At 35.9% G+C, this 20,351-nt stretch overlaps 1 protein-coding gene across 2 annotated transcripts in view; it reads left to right on the forward strand.

Annotated features, from left to right (window-relative positions):
* Positions 1-20,351, forward strand: part of LOC106614343 (dipeptidase 1) — a 60,355-nt gene that overhangs the window by 23,617 nt on the left and 16,387 nt on the right. For both annotated transcript variants that reach the window (XM_014230036.3, XM_036373241.2), the window contains exons 3-6: positions 9,674-9,830; positions 10,278-10,410; positions 13,466-13,616; positions 18,378-18,447. In XM_014230036.3, coding sequence (XP_014085511.2) covers positions 9,674-9,830; positions 10,278-10,410; positions 13,466-13,616; positions 18,378-18,447 — 511 coding nt within the window. The remainder of the gene's footprint in view (positions 1-9,673; positions 9,831-10,277; positions 10,411-13,465; positions 13,617-18,377; positions 18,448-20,351) is intronic.

A 20,351-nucleotide genomic window follows, 5' to 3' on the forward strand; every position in this document is an offset into this window, starting at 1 on the left:
GCTTAGATAAGGATTACTTAATTAGTAATACCTCTTAATAGTTAATAAGCTGAACAGATTTTTATACCCTGAACAAGGTACATACATATATTGAAGAGGAAACGCCGGAGACCAAAATAATATACTATAGGCAAAATTAATCGGCGCGAGTTTCGAAGTCTCTCAGTCTATAAGATATCGTTCTGAAATTTTGCTCAAGTCCTTTTCTACTCAAGCAACTGTTAGTTTGTCGGAACCGCAGATATCAGTCCACTATAAGATAGGGATGTCATACAAACTGAACAATCAATATCTTGTTTTTGATGGGAAATCTTTTTTATTTGGCAAGATATCTGCACGAAATTCGATATAGATTATTGTTCAAGGCAAAGCGAAAATCTCCGAAAAAATTGTTCAGATCAAAACACAATAAATTGTGGCTGTCATATAAAGTTACCGATAAAAATCAGGATAAAGATCTTTATAGAAGATATATTGCACACTGCTATCTGCTAATTCGATCTTTAGGCTATAACTGCATGTCTTCACTGCTTATTTTCAGCACACAGCTATTACTATGCATACGCTTGTTTATATCCAAACTCAGCACGCTATCCTGCACATAATGTGCGTTAAACAATTTCTATATATATGTATATGCATAATAGAATATGCTTTTCTAGAGTATTAACCCATTTTGCATATTTTAACGTTGCTCAACGCCATAATGCTCCTCCAACCGACACAACAAAAGCAAACTGAAAAGCATAATTAACGAATGACACAGCCTCAAGAAGGCAATTAAGCATAGCTGTTGTGTATTTAGCATAGCAATGTAGGAATTTTATACAGTTATGTCGGTGTATACGTACATGTGAATGTGTGGGTGGATGTGTGTATTTGTTAGCGGCAATATGCTGCTGATGAAGGTGTTGTTCGAAGCAGCTTTTAACTCTTAAGCCTTGCATCTTGTGGCGGGAGCACTGTGACAATGTCACAAACGTACAGAAATGGGGGAGACTTAAAGCAACAGGCAGCTCAAACATATACAGAGATTTGCTTATGTATGTGTGTGTGTTTGTGGGTAAATAGGCTAGTAATGGCATACACGTATGTGTATAAATGCCGTAAAATTTTAAAAGCGAAGTTAAAATGTGCTCAGAGGCGCATGATTACATACATATACACAAACACACGCAGTCATATATTGTATATTTGATGTGTGTGTGCATTCAAAGGATTCTGTGTGCAGCAAAGCGCATGCATGCCAAATATTCATGCAAAATGGCACTCAGTGCAAAAAAACCTGCGAGCTGAAAAACTTTTAGCGCCACACCCTGCTCCCTCGCTTCTTCACCGTTTACCTTAAAATAACATTTATTTAGCGTAGCAAAAGCAAAAAAAAAATTAAAAATAAAAACAAAAAAGTTTTGAGAAAAACAAATGCTTTGCGAGCATCTAAAAACTAAAAAATATTACAATAACAAAAAAAAAAGACAAGAAAAAACGTTAAATTCGGTTGCACCGAAGCCATAATACCCTTTACAAATACAAAGCTTCCTTACAAGAACTTGCTTCTGATCTAATTGCGTGAAGATACCTCGTCAAATAATTAAGTTTTCCATGCAAGTATTTTACTCCGATCGTTTAGTTGATATGCCAGCTATATGTTCTTTCTTTTCTTCGGAGATTACATTGTTGCCTTAGACAATAATCCATGCCTAATTTTGTGAAGTACCTCGTCAAATAAAAAAGTTTCTCATACAAGCATTTGATTCCAATTGTTAAGTTTGTATGGCGGCTATATGTTAAAGTGTTCCGATATCGGCCGTTCCCACCAATTAGCAGCTTCAAACCGATAGCTTAAAAACTGAGGCACTAGTTCGCGCATATACAGACAGACGGACGGACATGGCTAAATCAACTCAGCTCGTCATGCTGATCATTTATGCATACATTTTACAGGGTCTCCGACGTTTCCTTCTGGGTGTTACAAACTTCGTGGCAAACTTAATGTACCCTGTTCAGGGTATAAAAATTGCATAAAAAAACTATAAGCCGAATGGAATGATGAAGGATGAAAAAGCGATCAATAAACAAATCTCTACAGATGTGCAACTTCACAACTTCTTGCATCAGCTAACGGCAACATTGAGGTTGACAACAACAACAATGGCAACAATGTCCTCACAGCGCACAAACGACCGAACATATATTTATAGCTTTTAGGCTACCAAAGCAAAGTACCTTAGCATAGTTTTAGACATACTTACATAGCTTCATACATACATATATTTATAATAGTTTGAATGATAATGCTCTCTTGGCAGGCAGACAAGGTAAGTGCAGCACACAGTGGTCAAATTGTGACCATATGCATTTTAGGATCTAGAAAAATTATAAAAACAACAATTATTACCATTCAATAATATTAACTTAGTATTTCTAAGAGGCTCATTGGAGGTTTGATTAAACAAAATTTATGTTGAATGGGAAGTTATTTTATTTCCAATACTAAAATTGATTGTGGCCATTTTCTTGATCATCTTTGAATGCTTAAGTGAGATCTTAGAAATCCATCAAGTAAATATACACAAAAGAAAACGTTTGCCAGATTAGGCTTTTATCGAGCATTTTTGTTTCCGGAACTCAAACAACTTAATTTTAAAATCTTTGCTACTTAAGAATATCAGCCGGGACCTATAAAAAATATATGGAGAAGTAAAGGCAATTCATGTTTATCATAATTCTCTTGATTGCAAATAAGTCTGAGTGAACGTTGCCACAAAAGCACTCATGGTATACAGATGCTTGGCCGGAAAATCCTGTTCCCGTAACCCAAGCATAATCGGGTGGCTGTACACCATAATAGTGAGACAGATTGTTACTTATAGAGCGGTTGCTTGCGCGGCGAGCGGTTGGACTTTAACTTTCGAAGCTGCAAAGTACTCGAGGATATGCTGGAGCTAACACCGCTTCATATGGTAATCAATCAGACAGCGGGCATACCATACTACTTAGGGCAGCAGAGGGGTATGGAAAAGAGAAGACAATATCGGCTCAACAAATGAAGGCACACCACCGGCATCTCCTTCCAAGAGACGGCGTTACAAAAAGCGTAAACTTCACAAAGAAGCTTAACGCTACCCTCGGTAGTAAGGCTGAATGGAATAATGACACGCTTGAGCTACTACTAAGAGGCAGCACAATTCAGTGGTGCAGTGAAGGCTCAAAAGCATCGGAAGGCATTGGTGCAGGTATTGGAGGACCGAACAAAAACTTTCCATACCCATGGTTTGTTTTCCGGGCAAATTTCAATGCAGGTATCGCAACCAGCGTATCGCCATACTTAGCGATATTCAAGCGTCGCTAAACTCGATCTCAGCCTATGAGATCAAATCGCTATTGGTGCAGAAAGAAGTGCATAGAATCGTTGATTGGCTTAACAGTTTGCAACTGTGTGCACCTGTTATATGGCATAAAGGGGTAGCCGGCAATGAGCTTTCTATGTGAAAATACTTTTAATTCAAATATAACAGCACTTGAGTAACGAAATGAAGTTTTCCGTTCTCTTAAATAATTAGATGGTCAAAACTGTTCAGTCAAGGAATAATGGCTACTTTTGGGAACGTTGTAAGAATTCAAAACCTGGAGCGGTTACTTCATTCCTTTAGTTAGTGGTTTGACTGTAGGACTGTATAAATTTCTAGATGCAATCGCAATACTACAAAACTTACGAACTCTCGCCAAGTTTTACTACAAATCCAATGCAACTGCGCTCGAATAACAAATATTTTGGACGAAAATTATGAAAATATAATATAAATTATATAAAAATTATGCCTTAAAATTAAAATGTGACCCACTGTACCGCTATCATCGTTTTTAACCTATAACAGCGGTACATTTTAATAGCCACTGCCGCCGTCGCGGTCGTCGTCGCTTTTGATGTCTGCTGCAAATCCCCAATAAATGTCGAAAGCCCCCGGAAACTTGCAATGGAAAAGATAAATTGACATTTTTTTCCTTATGTTATCATGTCACCTGACCACTGGCGCGGTTGACGTGTTTGAAAAGCCAAAATAAATGTCAAACTTTTTGCAGCTTTTTGAATAGGTGACCACGGTGCCGTGGTTGGCAAGCAAAATTCCCAGCGTGCAAGCGCAGCAACTATTCGGCTCAATCCAAAGTGATAAGCGAAGTAGTGTGGGAAATACTTTAAATGTATATATATATATATATATATATATTTATATGAATATGTATATGTATACTCGTATATATAATATACAGATATGATGGCATTTTACCAATGCCCGCAAATGAATATGCGAAATAAAAATATGCATATACAATACATGGCCATACAAACTTGTATATATTTATGTATCTACCTGATCTGTGCACATGCAAATATCCATTTAGTTTCACATTTACCGTTAGCTTTAAACGAGATAAACATCCTTAAGTGTAATCACATTTATGTACAAGTATATCTCTTTAAAATTATAGCCCAGATTTGGGGTGGATAAGAACTTTACGAGCAACTGTTTAACACGCTTTGTTAAGTAGCTTATGAGCTAAAAACGCGCTACAAGCCAATTAAGCTCTTTGGAACGATTTAACAGTAAAGCCACACGCTTTCGCCCGCTTATATAATCCATTAAATGTTTTTTGGTTTGTTTTGGCTTAAGGTGAATTTACAAAAAATTTTGAAGAAATTTAAAAAATGTTGTATGAAAATTATTTAAATTTTTTGAGTTTCTTTTGCACGTATTTATATAGGTATTTATTGAAAAAAGCAAAAGAAAAAATCTATTTAGTCTAGTTTAGGTTAGATTAAGTCGTAAGATTGATGTAAAATCTAACTCAATTGAACATATGTTTGTTCTTTGTATTATCCAAAAATTCCAGCCACTTCGCTAGGTTCTCCAAAAGAGTGTCTACCGAAATATTTCAAACTCAGTCTGGCAAAAGCCGGGCAATAGAAAAGAAAGTGACAAGATGTTTTCCACCTCGCTTTTCTCCTTACAGCTACAGCAAAGAGTGTCCGATAAAGTATTTAGTCGCACCGTGTGTGTATCTATATTCAGTCAGAACCCCTACAATTGCGGCGAGATTGACTTTGCTAAATGTAAGTAGTTTTGAGGACCTTTTACGATTCACTTTGGACCAGTAAGATCTAGCAGTCGCACAAGTTCTAGTTGTTAATCAACGCTAAGTCCAGCGCTAGGGTTTTCTCCCTTGCCCCGTTGACATCGGAATGGGATCGAGTTGGATCTCCATTAACGTCTTGCGTTCTAGCTCTGGACCAATTGACCTCGCGTGCACTCAGCAGGCGCTGTGCAACGACCAACTCCTGTGCGAACGCGAGATGCTTTTGGCCGATAGTGGAGCGCAAGGTCTGAGAAACTTCTCGCCTTGAGCAAAGTTTATCTCGCCGCTATTGTAGGAGTTCTCACTAGACGCGGTACGGCTTAACACGGTGGAAATATCCAGGCACTTTCTCCTTCCCTGTCCGACTTTTACAAGGCTGCGACCGAAACATCTCCATAATCATACATTCGGCGGACCAGAAGACTAGGCTCAAAGCGCTTTGTCGACATGTAAGGATCTTTTGATCCAACTTTAAAGGGGTTTTTAGGTACCACAACGGACTGGCGTTTAAGCTGTTCAAGTGAGATCCTTCTTAGGAGTATTTTCCATAAGCATTCGTATAAAAATGTAAGCATGTATATACTCGTATTTTTTATTTAAATATTAACTCTCTTGCCGAATCAAATAATCATTAAATTTGTTACAGTTATCTAATAGCTTTATGCTTCTTCTGGTGCCTGCTTATACAACTGTCTATTGGCTAATTGGCAACGAACCAACATAATGTCGCCTTGACATTTAACACTCGCTAAGCATATGTATAAGTATGTATGTATGTGCAATTATTAGCTGCCCACAGTGACACTGTCAACTATGCATTTATTGACAGAAAATTGGCTTAACAAAATTGTTCCGGTTCACACGAGTATATTCAGTTTATTTAGCGCCAAGTGGCAGCAACAACAAAACAACAACTTACAGAATATGTGGCCATTAAAAAATTGGCTCACTTTCATCTAGTTAAAAAGATATAAAACATAGAAAAATGAAAAAATAAGGAATATATAAAAGATTATAGCAGCATGTCAGCTTAGAACGGATGTTTGGTATGTTTGTTTGATGGCAGGATATTTGGTCATCATGGAGAAAAAGTTTATAATCGGTAGCGAAATTCGCTTAACGGTCTATTTAAAGTACTATAAAGCTGTTTGAGTTTTTCTGATTCAAGTTCATACTTGAGAGCTAGAGATTTGAAGATTTAAATTTCAGTTTCAGGAGTGGAATGCATTTCATTAGAATCCACATCCGAACTGTGTGTAGGATTTTTAGTATGTAACATGAGGAAGTTGCCTGCGCTTTTGGTTTAGTGGAAAGGTTTTGGAAATCTTGCTGATTCTTTTCTTGTCTTAATAAACTCATAAAAAATCGAAAACCAGCTTACGAGCTTCGCAAGAGCTATTTGATACTTCCAATTTCTCCATATTGAGCAAGATCTTCGTCAAAGTGAAATGCATAACGAGCTGAAGAAACCTAGCGACTTGATTGTTCGTGTAATATATTATCACAAGCTATGCTTTCCCGGTTTAATTGGACAGAATTTTCGGTCGGAAGAAACAAACAGAGATTCGAAATTATGATCCTCAGAATATTGGATTCTTCTTCGAGATCGACGCTGCTTATTAACAGTTTTCTCTAAAAGTCTTAATCTTAATGCTATTAATTACAAAAGCGAACCAATTTACAAGCTCTCTAAAACTAGCCGCCAGGAAACGAGCATATGGAGAAATATGCCTGATACCCTGTTATGTAAGATTAATGGAACATTTGTAAAATCTGAGTTTAACTGATAACCGGTAAAAAAGTTACGGTTCTCCTTTATTGCTCGATGCAAGATTACAATCATTGATGAACGCTTTAGATAAAATAATCGCGATACTTTCATTTCTCACGTTAATGTTAATAGTTTCAAATTGTTTCAGCAAGATTTTTTTTGATCAATTGGCCACAACTCAATATCATATCTAGCCTTTGTGTGGGTGCATCAGGTCATTGGACTAAACTTGCTATGTTGGAAAAATGTTGGGTGGGAATTTGGACGCTCGCAGTTTTTGCCGTAAAACTTGCTTACTAGTCAAGTTAAATTATGGGCCATTAATAGTTAAATACTTATAAAAATACATCCTTTATATTAGGTGTTAACAGTTTTGAAAGGCTTATGAAATTGCTTTAAAAAGCTGTACTCATGGTCGAAGTTATGTAGCAAAAATTTGTTTATTGATATTGAGAAATAAAGTGGGGAGACTTCTTTTTAACGGTTTATATAGCTGACAATTGGAAATTTCAATTGCTCTTGTAGTCAATTCACTCAGCAGCGTTAATAAAAGCGAATGAAGATATTATAGCAGATGCAAGCAGTGCGTAAGCTACAAATGCGAAATATAATAGGGAAATTCAAGTAAAAGAAAGAGATTTTTATTTTTATACCCTGAACAGGGTATATTATGTTTACCACGAAGTTTGTAACACCCAGAAGGAAAACCTATATAATATATATATATATAAATGATCAGCATGATGAGCTGACATGATTTAACCATATCCGCCTATCTGTCCGTTCGTCTGTCTGTCTGTATATATACGATTAGGTCCCTCAGTTTTTCAGATATCGAGCTGAAATTTAGCCCCTTGCCATTTCTCACCATAAATCTGCTTATTTGTCAGAACGATATCAGACCACTATAGCATATAGCGGCCATATAAAGTGAACAATCAGAATCTAGTGTTTTTAAAGTTGTCTCGAATTGAGAATCCGCCGAACTGTCCAGATAAACTCGGTGTACAATTCTGAACATGATACTTTTAACTTTTCCGTTTATAGTCTAAACTTAAATAAGAAGATATCTAATTATTTTTTACCTTTTAAATGAGAAAATATTTGACCTTCATCTTTGACCTTTAAAATGAGAGAATATTTACCGAGCCAGACAGGTGGAGAACAATGGCTTTAACTAATTTTAGCATTTCAATGTAGTCGTGTCGCATGCTAAGGTTTCTCCAGTGAGTTTAGTTTTCTAAAATTGTTTTAATGCTGAATATTTGAAGAAAATCTCGCTTGCTGAGTAGAAACTGTGAGTTCTGATAAATCCCTGGATTTATTTTTAAACCGAAAGACTTAGTATATTACGTATCTATTGAGATCTTTTTGAAAATTTTGAAATAATAATTGCCTTCTGCTAAAAGAGTGGTCGGAGGCAGGCACGAAAGTGTAACTCACGGTTTTGGTATGTCTTCTAATTGGTCGTTCACAATTTGATTTAAGTGGTGCTGGATTAGATTGAGATTCGATTAGAATTAGATTGAGTTCCGTCCTTGATCCCCTTCGTGATTGCTTGTTGTGGTTTTGCGGCAGAAAAAACAGTTTTGGACTGCTGCTAAATTAACGCCTTGGACGGATTAAAATCTGGGTCGCTTCCGTTAATAAAAACCAGACTGTAATGAAAGCGGTTCCGTGATTTATAGACGATAATGAGACGGTTTGGTCATCCTATCCTACTTTCTATTCGTTACTTGTTTCTTTTTATAGTCAACATGATGCTACAGAGTATAGTAGCTTTGTTCACCTAACGGTAGCTTGTATCACCTGAAACCAATTGAGATAGATATGGAGTTATACACACATACATAAATGATTAGGATGACAAGACGAGTTGAATTCCGCATGACTGTCAGTCTGTCCGTCCGTCTATCTATCCATGCCTACATCGAAACAGTGACCAAAATTGTAGGAAAGTTTCATAGGATGTTAGTATATCAATCGGCTCATGCCATTCAATTTTCTCGAATGCTTTGGGCATGAAATGTGTGACAGCGAGTTGGTTCCGAAATTGCTAAATCCACCAGCTTACACATCAATGCTTATTCGGGAACTATTTCCTAATTTCAAACTGAAGAAACTAATAAAAGGAAAGCGTTTAGCCTCAATTGCTGAGATCAAGTCAGAATCGAAGAAAGAGCTGATGGCCATACCAAAAAGCACATTTCAAAAAGGCTTCGAAAATTAGAAAAAGCAGTGGCGCAAGTGTGTTATATACGAGTGGGATTATTTTGAAGGTGACAAAGTATTGATGAATAAATAAGTACTTTTCAACAAATTTCAAAATTAACTGTTTTCCTTGAACACACCTCGTATTATAAAAATTTGTAGAGAATCATTTTCTGATAATAGTATGCCTTTATGTCAAAAATACTTTTTTTTTAATGCCTTCATAAGGGTATGACAATATCCAATTGTATTACCCTAACTTCATCTAACCTAGCATACTCATAAATACAAATTAAGGCGTCCATGAAGCTAAATGAATTTACAGTTACTCTCATAAATTTATATTCAATTCGAGGCAACATGCAGCTTTTCGCACTCCCAACTTTTATTACTATACGAATACACACATATATGAATAAGCTTTATTTAAAAGAAATCACCAAGCTGCCAGACAACAATATACTTTCACACCAATCTAACCGCACATATCTTTTGTTTTTTATGCTTTTCTATTTTCAACGCCGCCATCTCTATATCTACCGCACCGCATCGCAGACACAACGATTTGGCATGGAATATACGGAAATTTTTGAAAAATCGTCTGCAAGATTTCCCATTTGCCGGAGATTTGCGTGAGGTATTGCCATGGTCGGCGAGCGCTTGGAGTCACACCGATTTACCGCGCTTGAAAGAGGGCATGGTGTCGGCACAGGTATGTACATATGCAATTCCCACACACACACACACACATATACAGAGACCAGAGACTCACATGCATGCTTTCAGACATTCCACACTTTTTCGCATATTCCGATGCATAGTTTGAGGCGCTCAACAAGTCGCCTTGCAAAAATCGTGGTATTTCATAAGTTCACCATACCTTTGTATAGCAAGTAAGGATCCAGCGCTGCACATATTTAGTTTGTCGACTGACAAACAGCCGTTATTTTTATTTTGCTTTGTCTCAAATATTTTTATGCATTTTTGCCTTTGGTTTCATTCGCCTGGTTATTGGTTTTTAAGCTCATATGCACACACACACACACAGAAATGTAAAATTATTTGTTGTCTCTAGATTGTAAATTTCTCTAAATTCTTCTTTTCTATCTTTTTTTATCTAATGCTCAAACAACAACTACAACGACGACGCCAACAACAGTTTTGGTCGGCATATGTACCGTGCTCTTCCCAGCATATGGACGCCGTACAGTTGACACTGGAACAAATAGACTTAATCCGACGTCTGGTGAATTTGTATCCAAATCAAATGACTTTCGTCACAGATGCTTCAGGTAAGCTGCAAGTCAAATGCTTATCTATATAATACCGTTATGCATTTATGTATGTGTGCGACAGTCAGTGGATGAGCTGCGCATCATCGGCATTGGCATACGATCTGTGCAGCAATTGTGAAATAAGTGTAATTCTTTTCTTTCGAATTCTTTAAATTGTGCGAAATAAATTGCATGAATAAAATATTTGTTAAAAAGAATTCAAAATCAAATATGATTTTCATATTTTCGAATGACTTTCAGTAAGAATATTATCAATTTCTAATACTTGTAATTTTATGCAAGAAACATATATGTATGTAATACATATGTATGTATGTGTATAATTTTTTAAAATGCCACTTAAGCCCGTCTAATTGAATGAGCATAGTTTCATAAAATTATTTTTGAGTCTTTGAGTAGGTTTATCAATAAATATTTTTTATGTAATCTGGTAGATGGCGCTGCTGTCAAAACTGATTTTTAATTTTATGTAAAGATTAAAATTGACAAATAAGTTAAATAGGATTTTTGTTTTAACATGAAATGAAGATATGTATCGATTCGCACCACGTTTACTATAGTGCATAATGCGCATCTTCAGAGACGCCGCACAGTGTGCACCGGCGACACTACTGCTGCTTTGGAGCAGATTATCAAAAAAGACCCGAATGAGTCCATACGCCATGGCGTTCAACTATTGGAGCCATGCCCATTCTTTTTATGGAATATTTTGCCAAAGTATTTTACTTTGCGGACTTACAAAATCAAATTCGTGCAAGAGTTGAAGCCGAATGACTATCAAGCGCGTTTCACGTTTGGTGAATGGGTCTAAAACGAAATTCCCATCGATACCACTTTTTGCGAGAAATTTTGTTCATCGATGAAAATCACTGTTGGTTCAATGGTTATGTTAAAAAATAAAATTGTCGCCATTAGAGTGCTGATAATTCTCAAGCTATTGTTGAAACGCCGTTACATCCTCAAAAAGTCACTGTTTAGTGTGCTCAGGGGGAATAATTGGTCCATATTGCTTTAAAAATGAAGCCAGCCATAATGTTACTCTCAATGGAGAACGCTATAGCGCAATGATTCATGACTTTTTCGTGCCTGAATTGGAGGATTTAGATCTGAACGACCATAGTCCAACTAGACGGGGCTTCATGCCAACGAAACAATCAATTTATCGGAGGAAGCTTTTGTTGAGCGCATTATCTCGTTCAGTGGCGTGGTTTTGTGCTACATCTAGGATAATCTACCACGGAATTTTACCCTCCTAATTCATTAGATAATCATTCGAGCCAATATTAATTTCAAACCGCATAATTCATCCATCTTGGCCAAAAAATTACTTTTGTGAAATACTTTTTCTTTAATGTTAGTTTATTTGAGGAGAACCGATAGATGGGGTTAAGGTTAAAATTAGCTTCAAAACAGTACTTTTGTCCACAGACTCGTCACTGAATGGTACAGTATATTTTTTCTCACTCAACAGCGATAACATCGCACAAAAGTTAACGCAGAATTCAACTCGGACGGCTGTGAGCTCTGATACTTTGTGATTTTCTCCTAATGTTGGATCACCAGGCTCTTATAGATCGATGAAGCGCTATGAGACAACCACAAATATGTTAAGGTGGTTAATTTGCCAGATTCGCAAAAATTGTCTACCGATATGTTTTAACCTCAGTCTGACAAAAGCTGGGCAGTTGAGCAGAAAGTGTTAAGATAGTTTCATCTCGCCTTCCTCCATACAGTTTAAAGAATTTACGTTCGACAGGTGCGCCTATTCGACATTGTCCAGACAGAACGTCTACCATAACGGTGAGGTAACCTTGCTAAGAGCATGTAGTTCAGAGGACCTCTTACGTTTCACTTTGGACTAGAAAGATCTCGCAGCCGCGCAAGTTTTGGTTGTTGACGCTCACGGAGGTGCATAGATCCAACGCTAGAGTGTAAGAGGATAGTGGTGTAATGACTCTTTGCCAATCTGATGAAATTGGGGTAAGCGCATCTTCTTTAGCAAGCACATCGGCTTTGCAGTTTCCAGCAAACTGGAAAGCTCTGCTCTTGAAGTGAGTGCACACTTCTTTGAAAGCAGCTTCATTTCGGAATAGTACATCTATTGCTACTTTGATTACAGCCACCACCGCTTGTAACTCACTGCAGTGGTCTGGTAGCCCGAAGCTAGAGTTTATGGAAGGCTCCCGACAAAAGACTCCCCCTCCCGCCTTTTCCCTAAGCCACGATACAACCGTGAAAAGACTCACAGTACCTCCTCTCTCGCAGCTTTTCACCGCTCACATATCCCACCACGGTATGTGCGCAGAGAAGGAGTCGCCCAATTAATAGTGACAAGGTAAAAGTATGCTCAGCGCTTCGCAATGTCCTTGTGCAACATCTGACCATCACTCGTATTTCTCAAAAAGTGTTACTTAATTTCTTCAAATTTTCAAACTCCTCATATAACAATAGTTTTCCCGTAACTTGCTTAGCGACTATACGTAGCATGTTCTATTCTGTTAAACATGTCTTCTAACAGCTGGTAGTTATCATTACTCTATTTTGGTGAGAGGTAATGAAGCACAGCATTGATCGTCAACCGTATTAAGAAGTAACACGAATGAAGTTACGAAGTGGATCCTTAAGAAAAATATACCACCAAAACTGCTTCTCATCATGTAAGTTGGTGGATGTGTTTTTTGGGATGGGAAAACAGCATACCAGTTAAAATATTTTTCTTGCTGGAAAATAAAATACAAATAATAATAATAACCGTTTATATTGTCCGTGTACTCTTCTGGCAAAGGTCGTGTCAAACTCTCGTGTGGCTGACATGTATGTAAATGCTTCTTAAGTAAATTGTGAACTTTATAAAAGTTTTTGCAGCGACCTAGTTTATAAGTGTAAGTACATAAATGTACGTATATGAGTTCAAGAAGTCCCATTAAAGTATATTTTTGTGGCTATTATTTGTTTATATGTAACCATTAACCGTCCAATTTCTCAAAATTCTTTTTTCACTTTTAAGTATTACAGTAATTTCTTTCATATTTTTTTGTTATTGTATTTTCAGGAATTGAAGAAGTGCACAAAAGTGGAAAAATTGCCAGCCTGATTGGGGTGGAGGGTGGTCACTCGATTGGCACCAGCCTCAGCGTTTTACGTATGTTCTATCAGCTTGGTGCGCGCTATTTGACACTGACGCACACCTGCAATACGCCATGGTAAGCATGAGTGTGTGTGTGTGTGGGTTTGTGAGTGGCTATGCGCTCGTCTGTATTTATATATACATATGTTAATAAGGATATGTCGGGTATTTTGTGGGAATTTCAGAAATGTATGCAGACATAAAAAATAGTTGCGTACATGTAAGTAGTTGTGTGTATTTGTGCTGTCAGTTGGAAGTAGACATACATACATTTATTAATATGCAAACTTGTTTAACAACGTGTAAAGCATTTTTTATACGTTTGGTTGCCTACAACCTACAAAACGCCATTTTTTTCCTTTTAATTTTATTAATGTATGTGTATGGGTATTTGCTTTTTGAAAAGGGTCGCAAAATGTGGCATGCTTTAAATGTAAAAGAAAATTTACGTGTATAATATTTGAAGCTGCAATTCAATGCATAAAAAGTCAAATTTTTAAGCACATAGAAGAGTGAAAGCTTCATCAAAAGTAGAACTGTAAATAATATAATATTATTAAAAAAAAGGAGAACAAATAAATAAATGCTTAAATGAAAGGCTTTCTTCAGTTGCACAGCAGCAGTATATACGAGCATATACTATATGTATATATTGGGTCTATAACTTTAAAAACAGCCTCATACATTCAAAAGCAAGAAAATTGGGGCAAGAGCCGTGGAATGATGATTTTGCATGTCCGAAATGCTGCTTGAACGCTACAAATGGAAGTAGTTTTTGCATCGCATATCAGAAATCTGTGAGCAAGTTCATAATATTTTAAGTGAAGATCCAAGTTTGACTTAACGTGAAATTGCTAGTGCCATAGGTATCTTAGACGAACGAGTACTTCATATTTTACATGGAAAATTACATATATAAAAGCTATTTGGAAAGTTAGTGCCACACACGTTACCAATCGAAACATTTCTCAGCATAATTTGGAGCGTTTTAAGCAGAATAAAACCGATTTCTTGCGTCGTTTTATAACTATGGCTGAGACTTGGATCTACCACCACGAACCTAAATTAAAACAAGAACGTTTACAGTGGACTGCAACAGGTTGGTCAGCTCAAAGTAGTTGAATTCACAATGATCATCAAAGAAGGTTATAGCATCAGTTTTTTGAGATCCCAAAGGAATTTTGTTGACTGATTATCTGCAGAAAGGTAAAACAATCAACTCTGAATATTATTGCAGTCTTTTGGATCAGCTGGATGAAAAATTCGTGAGAAAAGACCTGGTTTGCGGCATAAAAAAATAAGTTTTCATCAAGGCAGCTGCTCACAAAAGTGTTTCATCAATGACAATATTCAACGAATTAAAGAACGAGTTGCTTGAGCATCCGCCGTATTCATCAAACTTGGCTCCCAGCGACTACTACCTTTTCAGAAACCTGAAACGATTCCTTCGTGGAAAGCATTTTTCGTCGAATGAAGAAGCTTTACCGCCGTAGACGGTGATTTTGCAGTGTTTCCGGAAAGTGATTATAGGGATGGCATAAAATTATTGGAGGATCATTGGAATAAGTGTAGGGTGATTATATTGAATAAAAGAATATATTTCGTACCAAAAACAGTATTGTTTTCATTTCGAGCGCAGAAACTTTTCAACCAACTTGTATATCCAATATAGCAAATTTAAGTTTCTATTTTTGTTTGTAATGCGAGGTAATTGATTTTTGTATCATTGCATCATTTTCTCTTTTCGATAGACAGTGATATGTGATTATGTGATAAAAAATACGGCTTAAGGCAAGCAAATTTATTTTAAGCAGTTTACGTAATGTATATACATATATACATATATTTATAATAAGTATATAAAATAAATATTAAGTCAACAGCGCACATTGTCACACAAAAATGAAGCCGTTAAGCCTATTACGTTGGCCACTAGTAATGCATAATTCGTACTAAGCTTTTTCATTGCATAACGAATGGCTCAGCAGTGAACTGATTAACTGAAATAAAATATATTGTTTCTATGCTGGCTGCTAGGAAAACAAAAACAACTTTAACTTTGGCTTCACCGTAACTATAATACCTTCACAACTACAACATATTCTATGCCAGAACTCGATTTTGACTTTGTATGGTAGCTTATGCTATAGTGGTCCGATCTTAACAATATTTTCGGAGATTATAATGTTGCTTTAGACAATAATCCACAAATTTCTTGAAGATATCTCGTAAAAGAAAAAAGTTTTCCATATAAGGACTTGATTCCGATCTTTCAGTTTGTGTAATAGCTTTATGCTGTAATGGTAAGATATCGGCAGCTCCGACAAACAGTAGCTTATTGGGCGAAAAATAATGTGTGCAAAGTTTCAGATCGATATCTCAAAAACTGAGGCTCAAACGACTCAACTCGTCACGCTGATCGTTTATGTATGAAATTTATGGCGTCTCAGAAGTTTCCTTTTGAGTGTTAACAACGTCTTGCTAAACTTAATATACTCTGTTCAGGGTATAAATATGAGTATTTTTATTGTGTTGTCCATAAAAGCTTGTGATATTTATGAAACTGTAAGTAGTAAGGTTCTCCAAAAATATCAACAATTACTTCTCAGTTGAAAGTATAAAGCCGATAAGTGAAATGAACTGGCCTAGTGAATAATAAGATATAAAGCCGATGCACTTAGACTACTGCCTTTATACAAAATAGTCTCGACTTCAAAGTTTGTCTTCAGGCATGTATTTGCAGCCATTCCATATCTCATTCAAATACCTTTTGTCGGCTAACAGTGCTTGATTTTATTAAAAAAGAGTATCTCAAGTTAATAGCAATATTTCCTACACTTTTTGATTTATTTTCGACAAGCAATGCCTGCTTCAGATACACTTGCCAACGGAAGATATGTAAAAGTTTTTATACCTTAAGCTTTTTTTGCTCTTTCTCTGCTACCAAAATATGCAATCCAATTCGTACCATAAGACCATGCAATGGAAGTGATAAAAAAATACTCTCTGAAAGATAACACATTAAATGGTATGTCATTGGTTAGAAAGTAGCGACTATAGTTCTGCAATGAAACAGCTTCTCATAAAACAGTTAGTCTCTCAGAGAATAGACTTCAGAGACCCTAGACTTACAGAATCATCCGTATTTTGGACAACATTTAAAAATACGGCACGGAAGAAGCTTTTTCAAGCACAAAGTTGTAAGAGTTAATTATCATCTTATCTTTTCGTCTATTCCGAAGCTATTCCATCAACTTAAGCTAGAAATATTAGTAGCTGGGGCCAACATGCCCCATTTATCTTATTTATTTCCATTTCCAGTTGTCTGATTTGACAGAGAGGCCAGCGTGCGTTAAAAAAAATATCTATTCAAATTAATTTTGCTAGGGCCGAGGCTCAAGCTACTTACCTATCGCTTATACATATGTTTACTTCCGGCTAAAAAAGTGGGTCGAATTAACGATGTTCATATCACTGGTGCCGCATAACCTTGCATACAACATTTCCTATATAATATGTATACCTATACCATAATTATAATGCCTAACTTGCGAACCCATTAATCCACAGATGGAAGAATTTGAGTTACTTCAACTCTTTTAATACTTTTTAAAGTACAACTTTAATTCTTTTCGGCTTGCCAAATGAAAACATTTAAATCTCTATATGTAAGTATACTGTGTGTACGATAAATATTATCCATAATAATACCATATATGCGTGTGCTATGAACCTATGCAATGACACATGCGTCCATGTAGATACTTAACATTTTTTGATGAGTTCATCTGCTACGAAAATATGCTCGCAAACGCTCACCCAAAGGTCTCATGAAAAGCAACCCAGTGAGGAAAAGTTTAAAACGACTCACTTTTTAGTAGAGTTCTTGCGATATAAAAGCTGTTGACCATTCTCTTAGATGGTCAAAGTGGATCTTTTTCTGATAGCGATCTGTAAATTGATCCTTAATTTAAATCTCTTAGCTTAGAGAGAGAGCTAAATAAAACGAAAATGATTTTTTACAAAAATTGTAGGCGAAGACTATGTTCATTAAAGCTTTCGTGTGCTAGATACTGAAGTGATAATTTCGTAATGAATACGGTGAATATCGAAGACGCAGAAAAGTTATCGAAGTGGTAAACGATAAAAAAGTAAAAACAAAGATGCAGTCTTCAATATTTGTAACGCTCGGTGTCTTAAATAAGGAAAGCATTGCGAGAAATTCTTGAATAATGAAGGAATGAAGCGGACTGATAGTTACCTGAAAAGACCATTCTTGCTCTTATACAATATAATCATGACGCTATGATTCTGTTCGTCTTATGGGATATTAGAGCCTTTGGTGCTTATTGGTGAAATACTCTAAAGATTTTGGAATTTCGAAAGATAGCAATTATTAGCCTCAGATGACAGTGAACCTAAATCTTACCTAAGCTGGTTCATGAAGATTTCACCTTAAAGTAATTTGTTGCGAATAATGACAAACAGTGCCTTGCAAGTGATCTTAATTAAACTAGTTCAAGAGTGGTCTCGAATGCATAAAATTACTCTTTTTTAAAAAAAGGTATTAACTTTTACCGCTAGGGGTAACATAACTCCTTTACAAATAAATTGTGCGTGTATGTATATATGCTTGCGCTCGCTCACTCAAATTATGATGATGAGAAATCCACTTCCAGAAGTGAAGAAGTGTTCATCTTGCAGCACATTTTTAATGTAGATTAATGTGTTTCATATTTGACGTTTTTGCTGTTGCTTATTTAGATGTATTTTATCATACATATACACCTACATATATGAATATTTGTGTATGTGTTTTATTGCTTTACCTTTGTAGGGCGGACTGCTGTAAAGTTGACGAGCCGGGAAAATATCCACATATTGGGGGACTCTCCAAATTCGGCAAGGTAAGTGAAAGCGAGTTAAAGTGGGGAGGGTGCGGTGTTAATTTATGTGCTGTTTTGAAAGAACGCAAGAAAAACATGTAGATGGATATTTATATTCATACACATGTAGTAAAGTATATATTTTTAATTTCACGGAAGAATAACGAAATATAATCAAATTAAAGAGTTGCTTATGTTAAGTAATATTTCCTTAAATCTTATTATAATATATAAGAAAAAAACAATAGAAATGTATGAAAAAGTTTATGCAAGTTTTTATTTAATTTTTTTCTGTTCACAGTTTTTCTTTTGATAATAGTAGGGCAGAGACAGTGCCTATTAAGAGCGGACAAATACATAAATATTTCTCTCAATCTGTTTAAAATACACGAAAACTTCAGAAAATATCCAAAGCACTTAAAAAAATAGCCATATATATATATATATCTAATATAGACTCTTCCAACAAAGCTATCTTGTGTTCATAACAATAAACAATTTCAAAGACCAATTAGAAGATAAGAGAAAATAATTTTGCTAGAAGAGTCAATAAAAACGTCTCACTATAAACCTAAAGGAAAGCCATTCATTAAATAAAGTAAGTACGACCCCATTCGATATTCTTCTGGAAAATTTTGGTGCAATTTTATTTTATTATATAAACGATATTTACCGGAAAACCGAAGTTCTACTTGTAGGTCCTTCTACGATGTGGTAGAAGAAAGTAGAATCAAAATTTTTATTGTCTTCTAAAATTTTAGGACACTTTTTGTCTAACGGTCTTAAATAAAAAAATTTTAAATTTTGCTAAGAAATTATTTAGTGCTTGGACTAATCCTTACATACATAAGTAACTCAGTCAAAGAACGTGAGTGAAATATTGAGAAGGTTGGGTTTGGCACAGCCAGAAATTTCTCCATACATAAAATCATATATTCTAGTCGACAAAAAGTTGTTAAGTTACTTTATGAGATCTATTGAGTGGATAAGACCTCGATTTGCCCTATTTCAGCGGCTATCTTGTCTAATCCCGAGGTTAGATTGGCGAGTTGAAGCGACCACGTCGATATTTATTTAATCCAGTTTTATTCATACTTGTAGTATCGAGTAGAGGTCGATTGCGGTGAAAACAACCCAGAGGTATGACAGAGCATCCAAGATAGCTGTGTTTATAATATTTCAGGTATATTTTAAAAGGATTCTGACCCCAATCTAAATAAATAGTCCTTCTAGCTGTAGTCTAAATAATATGTTCAGTGATTGTAGCGTTGTCTTAGATAAAAATCTATGCCAAAGATAAATCATGAAGATTCGTTTATATATTACATATACTGACGTTTCTTTCCGGGTGTTCACAGTATAAACATAAGAAAAAGATATATGGGTGAATTCTTGTTGATTCAAGTAAGTAATAATATTGATGAAACATAAATAACAACAAGAAAAAATGTTTACGTTGGCTGCTCCGAAGCTATAAATACCCTTCACAGGTAGCATAAAGGAGCATAAAAAGATCTTTATCTTCATTTAGGTCGGTCAGTTTGTATGACAGTTGTATGCTATAGTGGTCCGATCTGAAAAATTTCTTAGGATATTGCATAATTGAATTAGGCAATAAGCCTTGTTAAATTTTTTGAATATATCTCGTCAAATGAAAAGGCTTTCCAAAGAAGCGCTTGATTCCGATCGCTCAGTTTATATGACAGCTATATGCTATAGTGGTCTGATAATGGCGGTTACGACAAATGAGCAGCGTCTTGGTAAGAAAAGGACGTGTGCAATATTTCTGGTCGATATCTCAAAAACTGAAAGATTAGTTCGCATATATACAGACGGACAGACAGAAGGAAATGGCTAAGCCGATTCAGCTCGTCACGCTGATCAATTATTTATGTACGAGTATATACTGTGTAGGGTCTCCGACG

The sequence above is a fragment of the Bactrocera oleae genome, chromosome 2 (genome assembly GCF_042242935.1).
Source record: "Bactrocera oleae isolate idBacOlea1 chromosome 2, idBacOlea1, whole genome shotgun sequence".
In the NCBI taxonomy this organism is placed as follows: Eukaryota; Metazoa; Arthropoda; class Insecta; order Diptera; family Tephritidae; genus Bactrocera; species Bactrocera oleae.